General features: G+C 39.4%; 1 protein-coding gene across 1 annotated transcript in view; it reads left to right on the top strand.

Annotated features, from left to right (window-relative positions):
- si:ch211-186j3.6 (neural-cadherin) overlaps nt 1–14,370 on the top strand; it is a 299,335-nt gene that overhangs the window by 173,987 nt on the left and 110,978 nt on the right. Inside the window, exon 25 of the mRNA XM_040139108.1 lies at nt 4,509–4,738. Within this exon, the coding sequence (XP_039995042.1) occupies nt 4,509–4,738 (230 nt within the window). The remainder of the gene's footprint in view (nt 1–4,508; nt 4,739–14,370) is intronic.

Below are 14,370 nucleotides of genomic sequence, written 5' to 3'. Positions count from 1 at the left end.
AAAGCACAATAAGAGGCACATGATGAGTCCATACACTGCATACAGCAGGCTGACGTGGTTTGTGTTACACCATGAAGGCAGAAGGACTCTATAAACTGTGCCTGCCAAGAGATTGGCCTTTAACAGGAGATGCTCTGCTGAGATCTTAGCCAAATAATTCTCTATCTCTCTTTTTACATCTGTTTTCAAAAAAAAACGTCCAAACCAAAAAGGTTTTCTACAAAAAGGTTTTCTACTGCAGGGATGATACAGTATGTGAGATTTCTCGGACTTCATTCACCTCTTTCAGCACTGTACTATGACTGCAACCAGTGATTATTCTCATTACGAATCAAAAACGACGGCTAGCTTAGCTGCTACCCATTATCAACTGCTCGTGCAAGTGATAAAGTTAATGTTAATTCTTTAACTCAGTCCAGATGAATATAAAAAACATTTTCAGACTCAAAAGGGCTAGTTCTGAGGAGGCGCAGATGTGATCTGGACCAGAGATATTGGCCAAACAGAGTACCTGGAAACCTACGAAAAGTGGGAGTGGGAAAGCTGGGAAAGCTGAAGTCCGACCAGTGGGATTAGCTATCCAATCAATTTGTTTCGTATATTTCCAGGCTACCAGTGCTGCTGTGGCAGCTGAAGCAGCAAGAGAGGGTCAGGAAGGGATAGCTGTAGCTAATGAAGAGACAGATGTAGGAGAGGCGGAGGAGGACAGCAGCCAACATGCTGCTGTGGGAGAGCCAGCTAGGGCAGAATCAACAGGTGAGATTGACAGCAAACGCAGAGATAGAGCTCTATATATTTTTGTTATTTATTTGTCACAAAGTACTTGGCATTTAAAATATGCACAGTGGAAAACCTTATATACATGGTATTTTTTCAGAGCCCCCCCCCCCCCCCCCCACACACACACACACACACTTGCATTGTCTTTATTGTCATACAAAGTTAAGAAAGGCATGGTACAGTAACCTCTATAAACACATCTCAGAATAGCTACGCCATTTAAGTCCTTACTTTTTTGCAGTGTTTCTTTATGATTTGTTTTTTAATTTTCAATTTAGTTTTTCGTATTTTAAAATGGCTATTTGATATCAATCATTTTCCTCTACCTTTAAATAATCTACTGGTTGGCTCTCAAGAAGTAAAAGCAAAAATGGATTGGGTTGGAGAAGTGACAGCAGTTGTCTTTCAGTGAACAGACGTTTGGTTCCTTTCAAAAATTTCTTCAAGGCAGTTTTAAAGACTTTGTGAGTCTTCAAAACTTAAAAAAGTCCTTGCTTACTTTGTCCAAACAACATATTGAATAATGGCCCCACTGTGTTTTAGTCATGCTTAGGCTTTTGTCAGGCAGAAGCACAGCAAACTGCACAAAGACAATGATGTTTTTCTTGTGTTTTTCACTATTTTGTACCAGTCTAGTCAACAGTATACTACTGGGTTGGAAATGTATCCCTTTTTTTTGTGCCTATTCGTGTGAAATCACAAGCCTAAAGGCGGGAGCGCATGTGTGCACTACTGCCTTGACACCCTACTCTGATGAAGCCTCTGGGAAGGAGAAAGCAGTAGTGAATTGTGAGGTTGGATCAAAGCCAGGTGCAAAGGCTGCCACTTTGCGTTAGGAGTTACTACCCTCTACCCCCCGCCCCCATCCCTCCTGACTGTCTCTCTGTCTGCCTGTGTCCTTGTTTCTCCCGCTGGACTGACTGATGGGAGCTGACATTAGCCTCGATCCCTCACGCTGTATCCGCTGAGCCCATTCTGAGCCCCCCGTCTTGTCTCTTAATGCCAAGGCTGTCTCCCTCTACACACTCACAAACCTAATCACCCTGCCCGCCTTTTTATATTTATATATATGTGTGTGTGTTCTTGTACTTTTATCTCTGAGAATCAGTCTCAGAATGTTGATTATGAAGACATTTTGTTACATTGGGCAGTTTCTGGTTGTCCTTGGAATCGGTCCTCATGTTAGAGAATACACACATTTTTTCATTTCATTTATTTATTTGTACAGACAATTTATAAAGATGGTTGTTGATGGCTTCCGCACTTGATTTGGGTAACTGAGACTGCTGAAGCCTCATATTATTTTAATTTGCTAACCGCCAGCTAATTAGTCTAATGCAATGCATTGGCTACACCTTGGCACAGAGAGATAAAGAAGCCTGAAGCTTTTTGCAGCAAAACAACCCAAACCCAACCCATTACTTGGCAGTGACTCGTCTGGCTCGATTCAGGTAGCAGGACCACAGGACTGGTCACAGAATGGTTACTTAAAGATAAAATGTTTTCTCCCTCATGGTTTGACACATGCTCTGCCTCTCTGTCTTGTTGCATATTGTATATTTGACATTGGATTATATTCTTGCAAGCTATATTTTAAAATCATCATTAAACACTCTTGTAGAACACAGTATATAACAGTCAGGGCTGTCGACACACACAAGTTAAGCAGAGTGGTGCACAAATGTGCCTGTGTGTATGTGTGATTAAACCCCGGCGCAGCCTCTCCTTGTTAGGGAACCATCTTTTATATATACAGTACATTCCTTTGATGTTGCTGTGTTTCAGAAAAAAAAAAAATCTATTAGGGGAATTTGATGTCATTGCTAAGAAATCAATCTATTTTCAGGACTTCAGAGTTACTTTATATGTGCGCAGCACATTCAATATAAATGTAGTTTTTAATTTAATTTGGCCAAAGAATATTCAACAAAATAGCTGTAAGCCTAATACAAGTGACCACAAAGCAAAGACAAAAACGTCAGCCGGTTGATCAGTCCACCACTTTAGCCTGGACTGAAATATCTCAACTGCTTTTGGACATTCATCCCCACAGGATAAATCCTACTGGTTTGGGTAATCTCCTGGATTTTCCTATAGCCCCATCATGAGGTGGACATTCTTACAACCAGTCCATGGTACCAAGAGGATGAAGACCACTGACTGTGGTGATTCCCTGACTGTTTTATCCTGCCTGGAACCACCAGCAGGTCAAAGTTATCTTTGTGTCGGTTGTCCTATTAAAGTATCTCTAAATCTACAAGGTGTATCAGCACAAAATTCTGTACAGACATTCATGCTTTCCAGATGTATCCTAATGACTCTGGTGATCCTTTGACTTTTCCTCAAGCACTATCAAAAGGATTACAGTGAAATACCTCAACAACTATTGGCTGGATTGCTATAAAATCCAGTACAGTATTTCATGTCCTCCTCAGGACCTTAGCAATGACAGATGAGATCTTGGTCATATCAACCACACACATGTTTTCGACTAATTTCTACCAACTCCCTGTAGCCACCATTCAAACCTATAGGTTCCACGAGTCTTGCCATTTGCATTTCATAAGCTTTATGTTTTTAATTTTGTCTATTAAAGTATCTCTAAATCTACAAGGTGTATCAGCACAAAATTCTGTACAGACATTCATGCTTTCCAGATGTATCCTAATGACTCTGGTGATTTATGTTTTTAATTTTGTCTCTGTCTTGAGTGGTAGTTGCCTCTTGTCTGCCCAGGTCCAGATCTTCACAACCAAGAAACAAGTTTGAAATGATCATGGTTGTCCAGATAAGGGAGAAGAAAATCTCAACTTCTCAAAGTCTGTGTGGAACATAGTGCTAAACATGGACCCAAATCTCTATAGGGATAGATCGGGGTAAATTGTCCAAAAGTTCTTATAATCTAAGCCAAGCTTTCGACTGATGGTTTTTGGCCTGATCGCAGCCATGACACGAGACCTGTTCTTAATCTTGACAAGTGGTCAGTTTATTAAGCTTAAAGATGCCATATGTACGTTTCCCTGTCGCTACATAGCCACTGGCAAGCGTTAGCATTAACAATATTTTACTTACCAGTCTAAATAAAGCGTTGCGAGTTCAGCATCAAATTTCATTCCTTTATTCACAAAGAGCTATCTCCAGCAGTGGAAAGTAACACCATAGTTAACTCTTGTTTTGCTTCTATTTCAATTACTTTTTATCTTCTACTGAAGTTAGCATGAAAACCGGCTAGCCCTGGCCTGGCCAGCCAATCTCATCACTTTCTGATATCGAGTCACTATAGTGTCCCGGCTGCCCTGAACAAGTAGCTCAGCTGAAGCTGTTGATAAGCAACCATCACCACCATCCACTCCCAGCAAGAAACCATGTTCGGTGACAGAGAAAAGTTACATGTAGCACCTCTAAAGTTGATCTCATTTGTGTACTTACTCTTATCAACATAACCATCAAATTTTGTCCTTAATCATGACATACACATGCTAAACCACAAGTGCTGGAGTAGTGCAGGGAAATAAAACATGAGCAAAATATCTTTCTTTCTTTTTCAGGAGCCTGCTGCAGAATATGATTAGAAACGGAACCACAAATTGTCAAGAGTGTAATTACCTTTAACTGGCACAGTTAGGAATTAAAATCCGACTTCAAAATCCTTGATTTATCCTTGGAAATAATGAGGCCACTTCCATAAAGCCTACAGTTCCAATTGTGTTTGTGTGTGTGCCTCTCAGACATCACAGCAAAGGAGTTCATGGAACTGAGAGGGAAGCAGCGGAGCCGCTACGAGCTGCTAGTGGACTTCCTGTCTGAGATGCTCTCCGTTCCACCTGATGATGTCAACATCTTTAGCCTAATAGATGTGAGGGAGCGAATGCTGGATGTTCGCTTCGCTGTGCATGGTGGCCCGTCCTTCCTACAGCCTGAGAAAATGCATGGTTATCTGGCTGCCCACAAACAAAAGGTAGGTCATTGTTTGTGTCCTTTATCCTTTTATCCATATTGATACGTAGTAAATTCTTGTTACCTAGTTGTTTTGTGGGTTTATCTGTTGGTGACTCTGCTCTGATTACAAATCTTGATGATTGATGACAGCCTTTTGAATTACAATCTAAACAACATAATGTAACCAACTGCAACCAGCCAACCAGTGAGTAATTACACTACAAATCTGCTGGATAAGTCAAGCCAAAAAGAAATTCCACATAGTTGAGGATGAACCTTCCAAACAGGGCGTTGGTCTCTCTGCTCTCACCCTTGTTGGTTGCAGGCATTAGTTTTGCCTCCTGCGATGTTTTGGCTAAAAGCTTGTGTTAAATTCCAACAAATCAAATATGTCAGTCAAAATGTGGAACGTTGTCTCAGTTTGCTGGATGCAGAGCTGACAGGGAAAATTCTACACAAAAGATAGTACGGAAATGCATCTGCATCAGTGATAAAACTGTTAAAAGTGCTATTTCCCGAGAAGTAACTAAGTCAGTGGTGTGGTGTTCTAAAAATTAGATTCTTGTCCAGGCAGAGTTCAAAAAATTCTGACACACAACTCCATCTTAACTGATTTCTAATATTTAAAAAGTCCATCCAAACTCACTGGCAACCAACAGTTTATCCAGAATCGTTGGCTTTCTCATCCCTAACCTCTTAAAGGCAACCCACATTGGCCGTGTTGTGTGGTGCTGCATCATTTGACACCTGTAGCACACCCTGATTGTGCCATACATACAGAGAAAGTAGTCAAGGTACAGTAGCTGCTGATCCAGGAAGCAAAATGATAAAATTGCTGCTTGCTGAGGCACGTCGGTACTGAGAAAAGGCACAGTGGCATATCCTGACATGGTGACACTCATCAAGATATGCCACTCATCAAGATATGTGTTGCCCTTTAGACTGCAAAAATGTAGCTATTATACATGTAGATATTAATGTACTTGACTCAATATGTGTCCTTAACTCATTGTCACATAACTCGCATTAAGTGGCCAATGATACACAGTATATACTGCATAAACTGTATATAAGTCTCTGTTTATCTACATAATTCAAAATAATGAAGGAACTGTGTGTAAACTGCACTGCTTGTCATGGTTGGCAACAAAAGTCTGGTTCCTCACCTAACAGACCAATGGACGTACAACAAATAAAAACCCCAAAACATCAGAAGTATGTATTTTTCAACATACTGATGCTCATTCGCCCTGACAACTTTCTCTGTGATTTTTGTACCACTCAGAGTTGTCAGTGACAGCAACACATGATGCCAGGGCCAAGTGAGCATCAAAACTGTCTGCGAAATGGATAGATTTAGGTCATTTTCATCTACATCATGTATCATGAAAGTACAAAAAATCTATATAGTGAAAGACAAACTCATCAAATGAATTTATTTCCTATAACTGTTTGGTAAAAATGCTTTTATAATTTGACACTTTTTGTAAGTAAAAGGTTGCGTGTTTGCTGCTCATTTCCATGGTGGTATCACAGAGCATAGATTAGCAAGCAAACAAATACAGTATGTAAAAAGGCTGATGATAATTGTGAAAGCACAACTTGATTGAAATCTGGTACTGGGGTTTGAATATCAGTCCACGTCCTCCCTGTGTAGTTAGCATTTTTTCTACATGTTCTGGGTCTCTTCCCAGGCATTCCAAAAACCCCCTTGTAAGGTGACCTGAAGAAGCAACTTTATGTGGTGGGATACTGTCTTATGACCAAATACCTGTCACACCTGTGCAAATTTAAAGTGGAAACAATAAATCAATACAGACACGTCTTGTTGTTAGGCATTGCGAATTACACATAATCACACATAGTTATAGGTCACCATTCAGGCTGCTGTTCCTGCTGTTGTTTTTCTGTTGTTTTTCATGAAAGCCTTGCTGTCTTTATTAATTCACCCACCCCAGTTCCACTTGCCTATAATTATTTTTGTGTATTACAGAAGAGTATGTGCTTACTGAGTAGTCTATTTCATAAACACCAGTGACACATAAATGTTATGCTATAATGATTATCAAACGTAATAATGATAAATGCGTTTTGACAGAACAGATATTCTGAACCTCTTTTCCAATACCACGTCATTGTTTTGGATATTTGGGGCCAACAAACTACTGTTTTGTCTTAAAGTTGGAATAAAAGACATAGGAAATGTTATCCACCATGTTGAAAAGCAAAGCGGTGTACACTTTGTTGGAATGGCTATAGTTAAAGGTGGAGTGAAAAGCTGTCGCAAGCCATCATCCACATCAAAGTATATTTATTAAATCTGATGGTGGTGGCAACCTGCACCTGCATCATTTATATTATATTACAAACAAATTGCAGCAGCATCACAAACCACCAGTATTAAGCAAAAATAAAGCTAGTGCTGAATGACTGGGAGCAAATATGTAACTGTAATTTTCTACCAATATTGCAGTAGGCTGGAAGGCATTTTCTCATGTCACAGTAGGAAAGCAAAGGTGTAGATAACAAAATAATGATTTCTAAAAACAAACTTGACGGGAGAATGTGCGAACCAGTACACAAACTCTGAAACATGCATGCGAACATTATGGATAAGATGGTAAAGTAGTGAATTGAAGCCAGATTTTATGATGACCCTTTCACGAGTCATTTTACTTCATATTAAACGAATATAAATACATATAAATAAATCATGCAGGATATCCTCAATGTGATAAACATTAAGGCAAGCTGTGTCATATTGTGTTTGTCCTTGTAAGACACTATTATTCCATAAGCACCTCTTTGTTTTAAAAGATACAGACCAACTCAAATCTTAACCATTTACATACGTGATTTATTATTAAACTGTTATTAAACTAATGAACACCTGTCACTGGCTTATCTCCACATTCTCAATCTCCTAGAGCTCAGAAGAGAGGGTCGTGGTGTATGATGCTCACACTCGGTCCCTTGTGCGGTCCCCAATATTAACCCAGAATATCCTGATTTCTTTTCATCTCAGCCACATAGGCTGAGGAAATAATCATCAAATTACATCAATTTTTTTTTATAGAACTGGAGAAGAAAGCCTAGCTACATTTCTGAAGAAAACCCTCTTATACTGTGAATATTTCGCCAACTACGATTTTAATTATTTCTCAGGTAATTTTTGTACAAAATTGCCACGGTGAACACACGACTGTGCTCCCAGGGGCACCAGGCACACAGAGCACACAGAGACGCCACAGGGCTGCCAGACACATTCTGCCTTCTACAGCCACCTCACCCGACACCATCTGCATCATAAATACCTATATGCTGGATTTTAGAGTTAAATACAGTGTTTTTCATGTTCTTTTAGATACTGAGTGTGTGAGTTCATCAACTGTTTTAAGTGTCTATAGCCTATATCTGCCGGATGCAGGAAATTGCCCTTTTTGTTGCATTAACAGCTGCTGCAGCCATCAGCCTCTTAAACTTTGTTTTGTTCGTAACACTGTCTCCATTCTCCACAGGGAGCAATATGTATATCAATATCATGATGGTTTTGCATTGACCATTTATGGTTAATTCTGTTTTGGACGGAGCACAATTCATAGTGCACGTATTTATAAGTTGATTGGGATTTATTTTATTTTATTTTGTTTTATTTTGTTTTATTTTATTTTTGCAGGGACAGTGCACAATTAAAAGTAATTATACCAGAGTTAGTTGGTAGCTTAATAGCATTTATTGTCCAAGGGCAGGTTGACAAAAAACCACAGCCACAGAAAAGCAATTACACTACATAAAACAGCACAACACATAAAACTCAGTGTGAGATAAATAAAATCAGTATGATTTATAAAGGGAAATTTGCATGGAGGCATGTTGCCAGTCATGCCTCCAGTTGCCAGTCAATTACATTTATCCACTAAAGCGACATAGCTATGTGCTAAATACCTGACTGAGAATGCCATGATGCTATTAGCACTCTCGTAGTCATTTCAAAGCAGAAAAGAAAACATGAGGTCTACATTGGCATACTTGGATGCTGGCAGAAGTATGCATGTGAAGAATGAGGTAAACAAAGTTAGTGGACCACTTGAAACCTTAAGCAGATCAAAAGCAGGTGCAAAATGCCCACTACACTTTTTTTCTTTTTTCTTTTTTTTTCAAGTGCCAGCAATGAGTCTGAATGTTTCTCCCTCTGGGAATGGAAGCATCGTGAGAACAGCTCTCTTAGCCAGGGTGCAGCCGTTTATTCTCCACCAGATTTTGGTTAGAGCCATTCTCACCTGTCCAAAAGAACCAGATCTGGCGTAAACAGTGTAGAGTTTAATTCAACCACTCTATGCACAGCATATGTGAAATCACCTAAGGGTGTAATCACACTTATAGTGCAGTCAGAAAGAATTAAGACACTTACATGTTTTTTAATTTTTTGGCTTTTCTCCAGCACACTGTATTTTAAATGAAACACTGACTAAGAGGTTCAGGTAGTGACTTTCAGCTTTAAGGGCATTTGAGGTTGATCGCATCAATATTGGACAGTGCAGAACTCGTAGCTTTTTTATACATAGTCCTCTGATTTTAAGACAATGTAGCAACACAATGTTCTTAAACATACAGATAAGGAAACCAAGATGCTTTTGGAACCAAAGAGCAGAATGTTCTTGACTACCATGACCTCAGTCCAAATGATCGTGTCTTTCATTTCCCGAAGACGAGATTGAAGGCAAAAAGCCTCTGAATCAAGCAAGAAGTGAAGACAAATTTATGCTGATGTCTGTGGGTCGTAAACTTCAGACACTTCATTAAATTTCAGTCATTTACTGCCAAGGATTTGAAACAAACATTAAGTATGATGATTTCATGTAACTTTATGTTAATTTTTCCAATTATTTTCTGTTCCTTGAAATTATTGGGCTTTGCACTGTACATACAGTGCTACAGTTTCAACATGGTTCCTCTGATACGATATAGAAACTCCCAGATTAAAACTGAGAGTCACCACTGTAACCTCTGAGTCAGCGTTTTATTTCAACACCAGTATGCTGTAGGAAAGAGTCAAACAACAGAAAATGTGTCACTGTAAATGTTGTGACTGTCCCAACCCTACTCAACAGGTGGTGTGGAATGGTCCCAACACATATCCATTGGAGCCAAAAAGCAATAAAATCAGATTTCCAAGCTAAATTTTCCTTTTGGGTGATGTTTCCATTTATTGCAAAGATGATGAATAAAATAGACTTACATTACATGGCTTGACTTTAAGTATATGGCTTAAAATACGAACCATGTGCTCCCCACCACCTATTAACTTAGGTTAGACTGATCTTACCTGCTCTAATTAGTACACCGGGTGCTCATCTGTAATCATTGTACACAAATAAAAACAATACTTCCCATAGTGTTCAAAATTAGACAGTACATATAGCTAACTCCTACAGTACTTACTTCTGTATGACCTTGCTGTACCTTTTGTCACTCTGTCTTTTTATGGTCCAGTTCAGAAATAGACACAATACACCGCTCAGCCACAACATTAAAGGCAGTTACCAGTTTCAGTGTTGTGGCTGATCGGTGTATTCCAGTGTATCTCTAGATACAAATAGATCAAGAGCTGCGAACATAAGTCACATTGCATGTAAGGTCACTATTTGAATAGACATTTTCAATTAAACTCTCATTCTGTAACACTGGGCATCTTTTTGTTGTACCAACCAAGCGCGCATGAAGAGGTAGCTGGAACCGAGGCAGCACCAGTTAATACTGTAACTCCTCATCCATCATCGAGTTGATACCAAAGATGACCTGCGTGTAGTTTTGTGCAATTAAGTGATGTCAAGGATAGTATCACTAAACACATAGGCTTGCAGGACTGTCACTTTTAAAAAAAAATCCAACTTGAAAGAATGAGAACTAACTACTGGAGATTGAATATTTAATCATTATAATAAACAGTGACATTCAAAACCAATGTATTGGGTAGATGATGAAGACCTACGGTGATTACTTGAATCAGCCAAACTAGCTCTCTATGAATGTGGTGATGGACAACAACCACGCTAATTAAAATCCAAAAATACATTTTTTGTTTCTTTTTTTCTTCTCAAACACTTCTATAAAGGTGGTTTATGAAAAGAGAAATAAGAGTGAAATCCGTTTGAATGTAATTGTATTCCACTGTATTTAGCTAAAAGACTGCTACCTTGTCTAACATTGTGTTACTAAGAGTTTCTGAAGGAAATTCCTTCCTTAGTTGATGGATGATTCCAGTGCCAAATTTCTTTCCCCCCCTTTTCCCAATAGACCATCTCATATTGTCAAAGCCACGGGTTGTATACTTTGTCTGAAAGGGCCGCCTATGATAAACATTTTGGACTTCTTTTCGGTATCAAAGCTGTATACTGCCCTCCACACATCATCTTCCACCTAGCATAGGCACACAAACCATTTCTTCTATTTAACAAACAGGGAAATTAGGTCTGATTTTAGTCTATTGTCCTGCAAGGTTAGAAAAAAAAAAGTTATTTCTACTTTATTCGTAGTCCATGAGTGTGGAACATCCTTTTAAATCCAACCCAATTTGACTCTACCAGAAATGCACAGTGTGGATTATGCCTGTATTACTGGCTGTTGCTGTCATGGGAAGAAAAAAAAAAATCGCACCAGAATTGCGCTCTATCAAATGAGATGGGTATGTAAAATTTCATAGGTCTTCCTATATTTAGTCATAATTTTTCTTCATAAATTACCTTTCACCTTTCACTCGTAGAGAGAGCAGGCTAAGCGAAACTCAAAACATAAAAAAGCACATCATCACTATATAGAATAGAGTGGGTAAAATACAAACATTTCACTTCACCACACTGATGCACACTGGCCGCTGGCTTCAGTCAAACCTCATTTCACGTTTCAAAAGTCTGAATGGAAGTAGGGGACCTGTGGGCGCGCGCGTGTGTGTGTATGTGTGTGTGTGGGTGGGTGTGTGGGTGGGTGTGTGCGAGTGTGTGTGAGCGTGAACCATAGAAAGTCAAATTGTATGCATTTCACCAGCAGGGAGAGAAAGAGAGAGAGCTGACCCGATGTCCTGAAAGGGAATGATGAGCCAATCTGTATTTGCATGTGAGTGTCTGTTAGGGGAGAAACAGTACAAGTCCAGTCATGGTCATGGTGTTAAATTCAGGTCAATCACTGCAATCAGCCCTTTGCCTCTTTCCCTGGTGCCCTCTCTTTGTTTCATTTGGCTGCTGTCATGGAAGAAAGGCAAAAGATTACGGAAAAAAGCATTCAAGTATATGAATACGTTTTTAAGATGAGCAAAACGTGGCAACAGACAGAAAGCAGAGAAGAAGAGGAAGATGTGTAATCGTAGAGGTAGCTGAGACTTTCAGGTGTGATTTGTGAGGAGAGTGCCCAGCATTTCATCTGAATTCAGCCAGGCTCTCTGGAGAAGACATTGATCACAATGAGATGTGAAGGAAAGGATGAACGAGAGCCAGAGAGGATGGGGGAGCTGGTGGACGGGAAGCAAAGAGGAAGGAGGGGGGTGGAACGAGGGGGGGAGGGTTGCAGAAGATGAAGCAGCGCTTATTATTAATGTTCTCAATTCTCCAGTAATGCCTCAGAAGTAAGAGATTTAAAAAAAAAAAAATCTTTATTCCCTGTGTCTCTCTATTTCTCCCTGCTCTACCTCGATAATGGAACTTATCCCTCAGTGTTTTCAATCCAGAGCGCACCACTTGACTTTTAATGATACTCCATTGGTTTTCAACTTTTTAAAAAGCACTGGTATGGCACTCGGATACCAAGTCATCTTGTCATTATAGTAATGTGGCCCGGGGGGCACTGCAGAGGATTGTGGATTCTGCTCAGTTCACTGGGACAATAGTCCAGGGAACAACACATCCCTCTGGTCCTTTGTTGCTTGTGATTCACACTGTTCTTCCTTAGAAAGATTCAATGTATGCCTCTCTGTACATTTCCTCAACACTTGGTAGACTAGATACAAAACATGGGGCATGCTGATTTCTTTTCAGCCATTTAGGCTTTGGGGGTTAAGAGACTCCAGTGCGTGATTAAGTATTAAACTATTGAGCAAGGAGGTATACATTTCTTTTATACCTGCTCAAGAATGACACAATTCAGAGCATAGCCTCGCCTTATAGCCTTTTAAACAAGTTTAAAAAGTTGGCCATTATCCATGAAGAAGAAAGAGAGATAAACAAATGTAATCTTCCTCTTTCAAAAATGTAACGCTTTATTGGCATTACAAACTAACAAGAAATGATCACTAGTAAAGTAAAAGTAAAGCCCTCTTTTGGGTGTCACTGAACAGGATGGGACCAATATAGTGATTTACCTGGATATATGGTTATTTTCGGGTGAATTTAACTGCTTGCCACCAACTGCTTTATAACCACATGACAGCCAGCATGACGCTGACCTCACCGCAGCCGTCCTCATCCCCAGACGTCTCCCTCCCGTCTGTACTCCCTGCTTCTGCTTGCTCCCCCTTATCATGGTTCCCATTCTCCCCTTCGTCGCCCTAGCTCCTCAATTGTTTTGCAGACATCTCTACACGGCATGAGTGTGTCTCCTTGGCTTTTAATTTCAGTGATTAGATGGATGCATTATCTTGAAATGGGAGGAAGAGAGCAAGGAACTTGACCTACATTAAGGAGAACCCCTACTGACACAACCTCATATGTTTTATCTACATCTATGGTCAGTTTAATAATGCATTCACATTATATATTATATTATATGGCAGTGAAATGAGCCTCTTATTTTGAAGGAATACTCCGCCCACAACTTTTTGACTATGAAATTAAGGTGCCTTTCAAAATATTGTACTTCGGTCCATCACGATCACTTTTTTGTAGTATTGCACCTCTATTTATATCACACTTCATGAAGTTCCATCAATGTTTCCATTAACATTATTGGCACTGATACCATATATATATATATGGTATCAGTGCCAATATGACACCTGAGTTTCTATATGGAAACGAATCAGTAATTTTTTGACACCTTACTTTGACACTTCTCAATACTCAGTGCTATGGACACATTTCAGTCTGATGTTGAGGTTCGCTACCCAGCTGTGGTAAATATATAACATGTTTATGACTTTGTTATCTGCTACATTACCGCTATCCCCAACTATACCAAATCTGCTGGCTTCCACTTTCGTAATGTACTCCCTTACCTCATAATGGGTAAATGGTACACAGTACACACCAGATGCCCTCTTTTTTTAATCAAAGTGACACACTCCCTTTTAAGTAGAATATTTTGAAAAAAAAACTATGAAAGCACACTATGAATCCATAAAACATCCTAATGTGAGCTCTCTAAAGGGTAAGGCTAGAATTATTTTCTCTTTTTATTGTGTTAACAGATCCCCTGGAAAGGATAAAAGAAGCAGTGACTTTTTTGCTGAATACTACACAGGCTATATTGATTTTAATGGAGGAATATTTCATCAAATACAGTTGGATGTTTCTTATGTGTGGCCAACAATAGACTCGCCAACGTGTTAGTAGGATAAATTTTATACTGGTTTTGGTCTTTTCAAAGAATTATTTGAGGAAAACAAAATATATACATTAATGGCTTTTAAAAGGCCAAATATTGTTGTTGCATACATACAGAAAT

Source organism: Xiphias gladius, chromosome 1 (genome assembly GCF_016859285.1).
Source record: "Xiphias gladius isolate SHS-SW01 ecotype Sanya breed wild chromosome 1, ASM1685928v1, whole genome shotgun sequence".
NCBI lineage: Eukaryota > Metazoa > Chordata > Actinopteri > Istiophoriformes > Xiphiidae > Xiphias > Xiphias gladius.
This window is presented reverse-complemented; position numbering and strand designations above follow the sequence as displayed.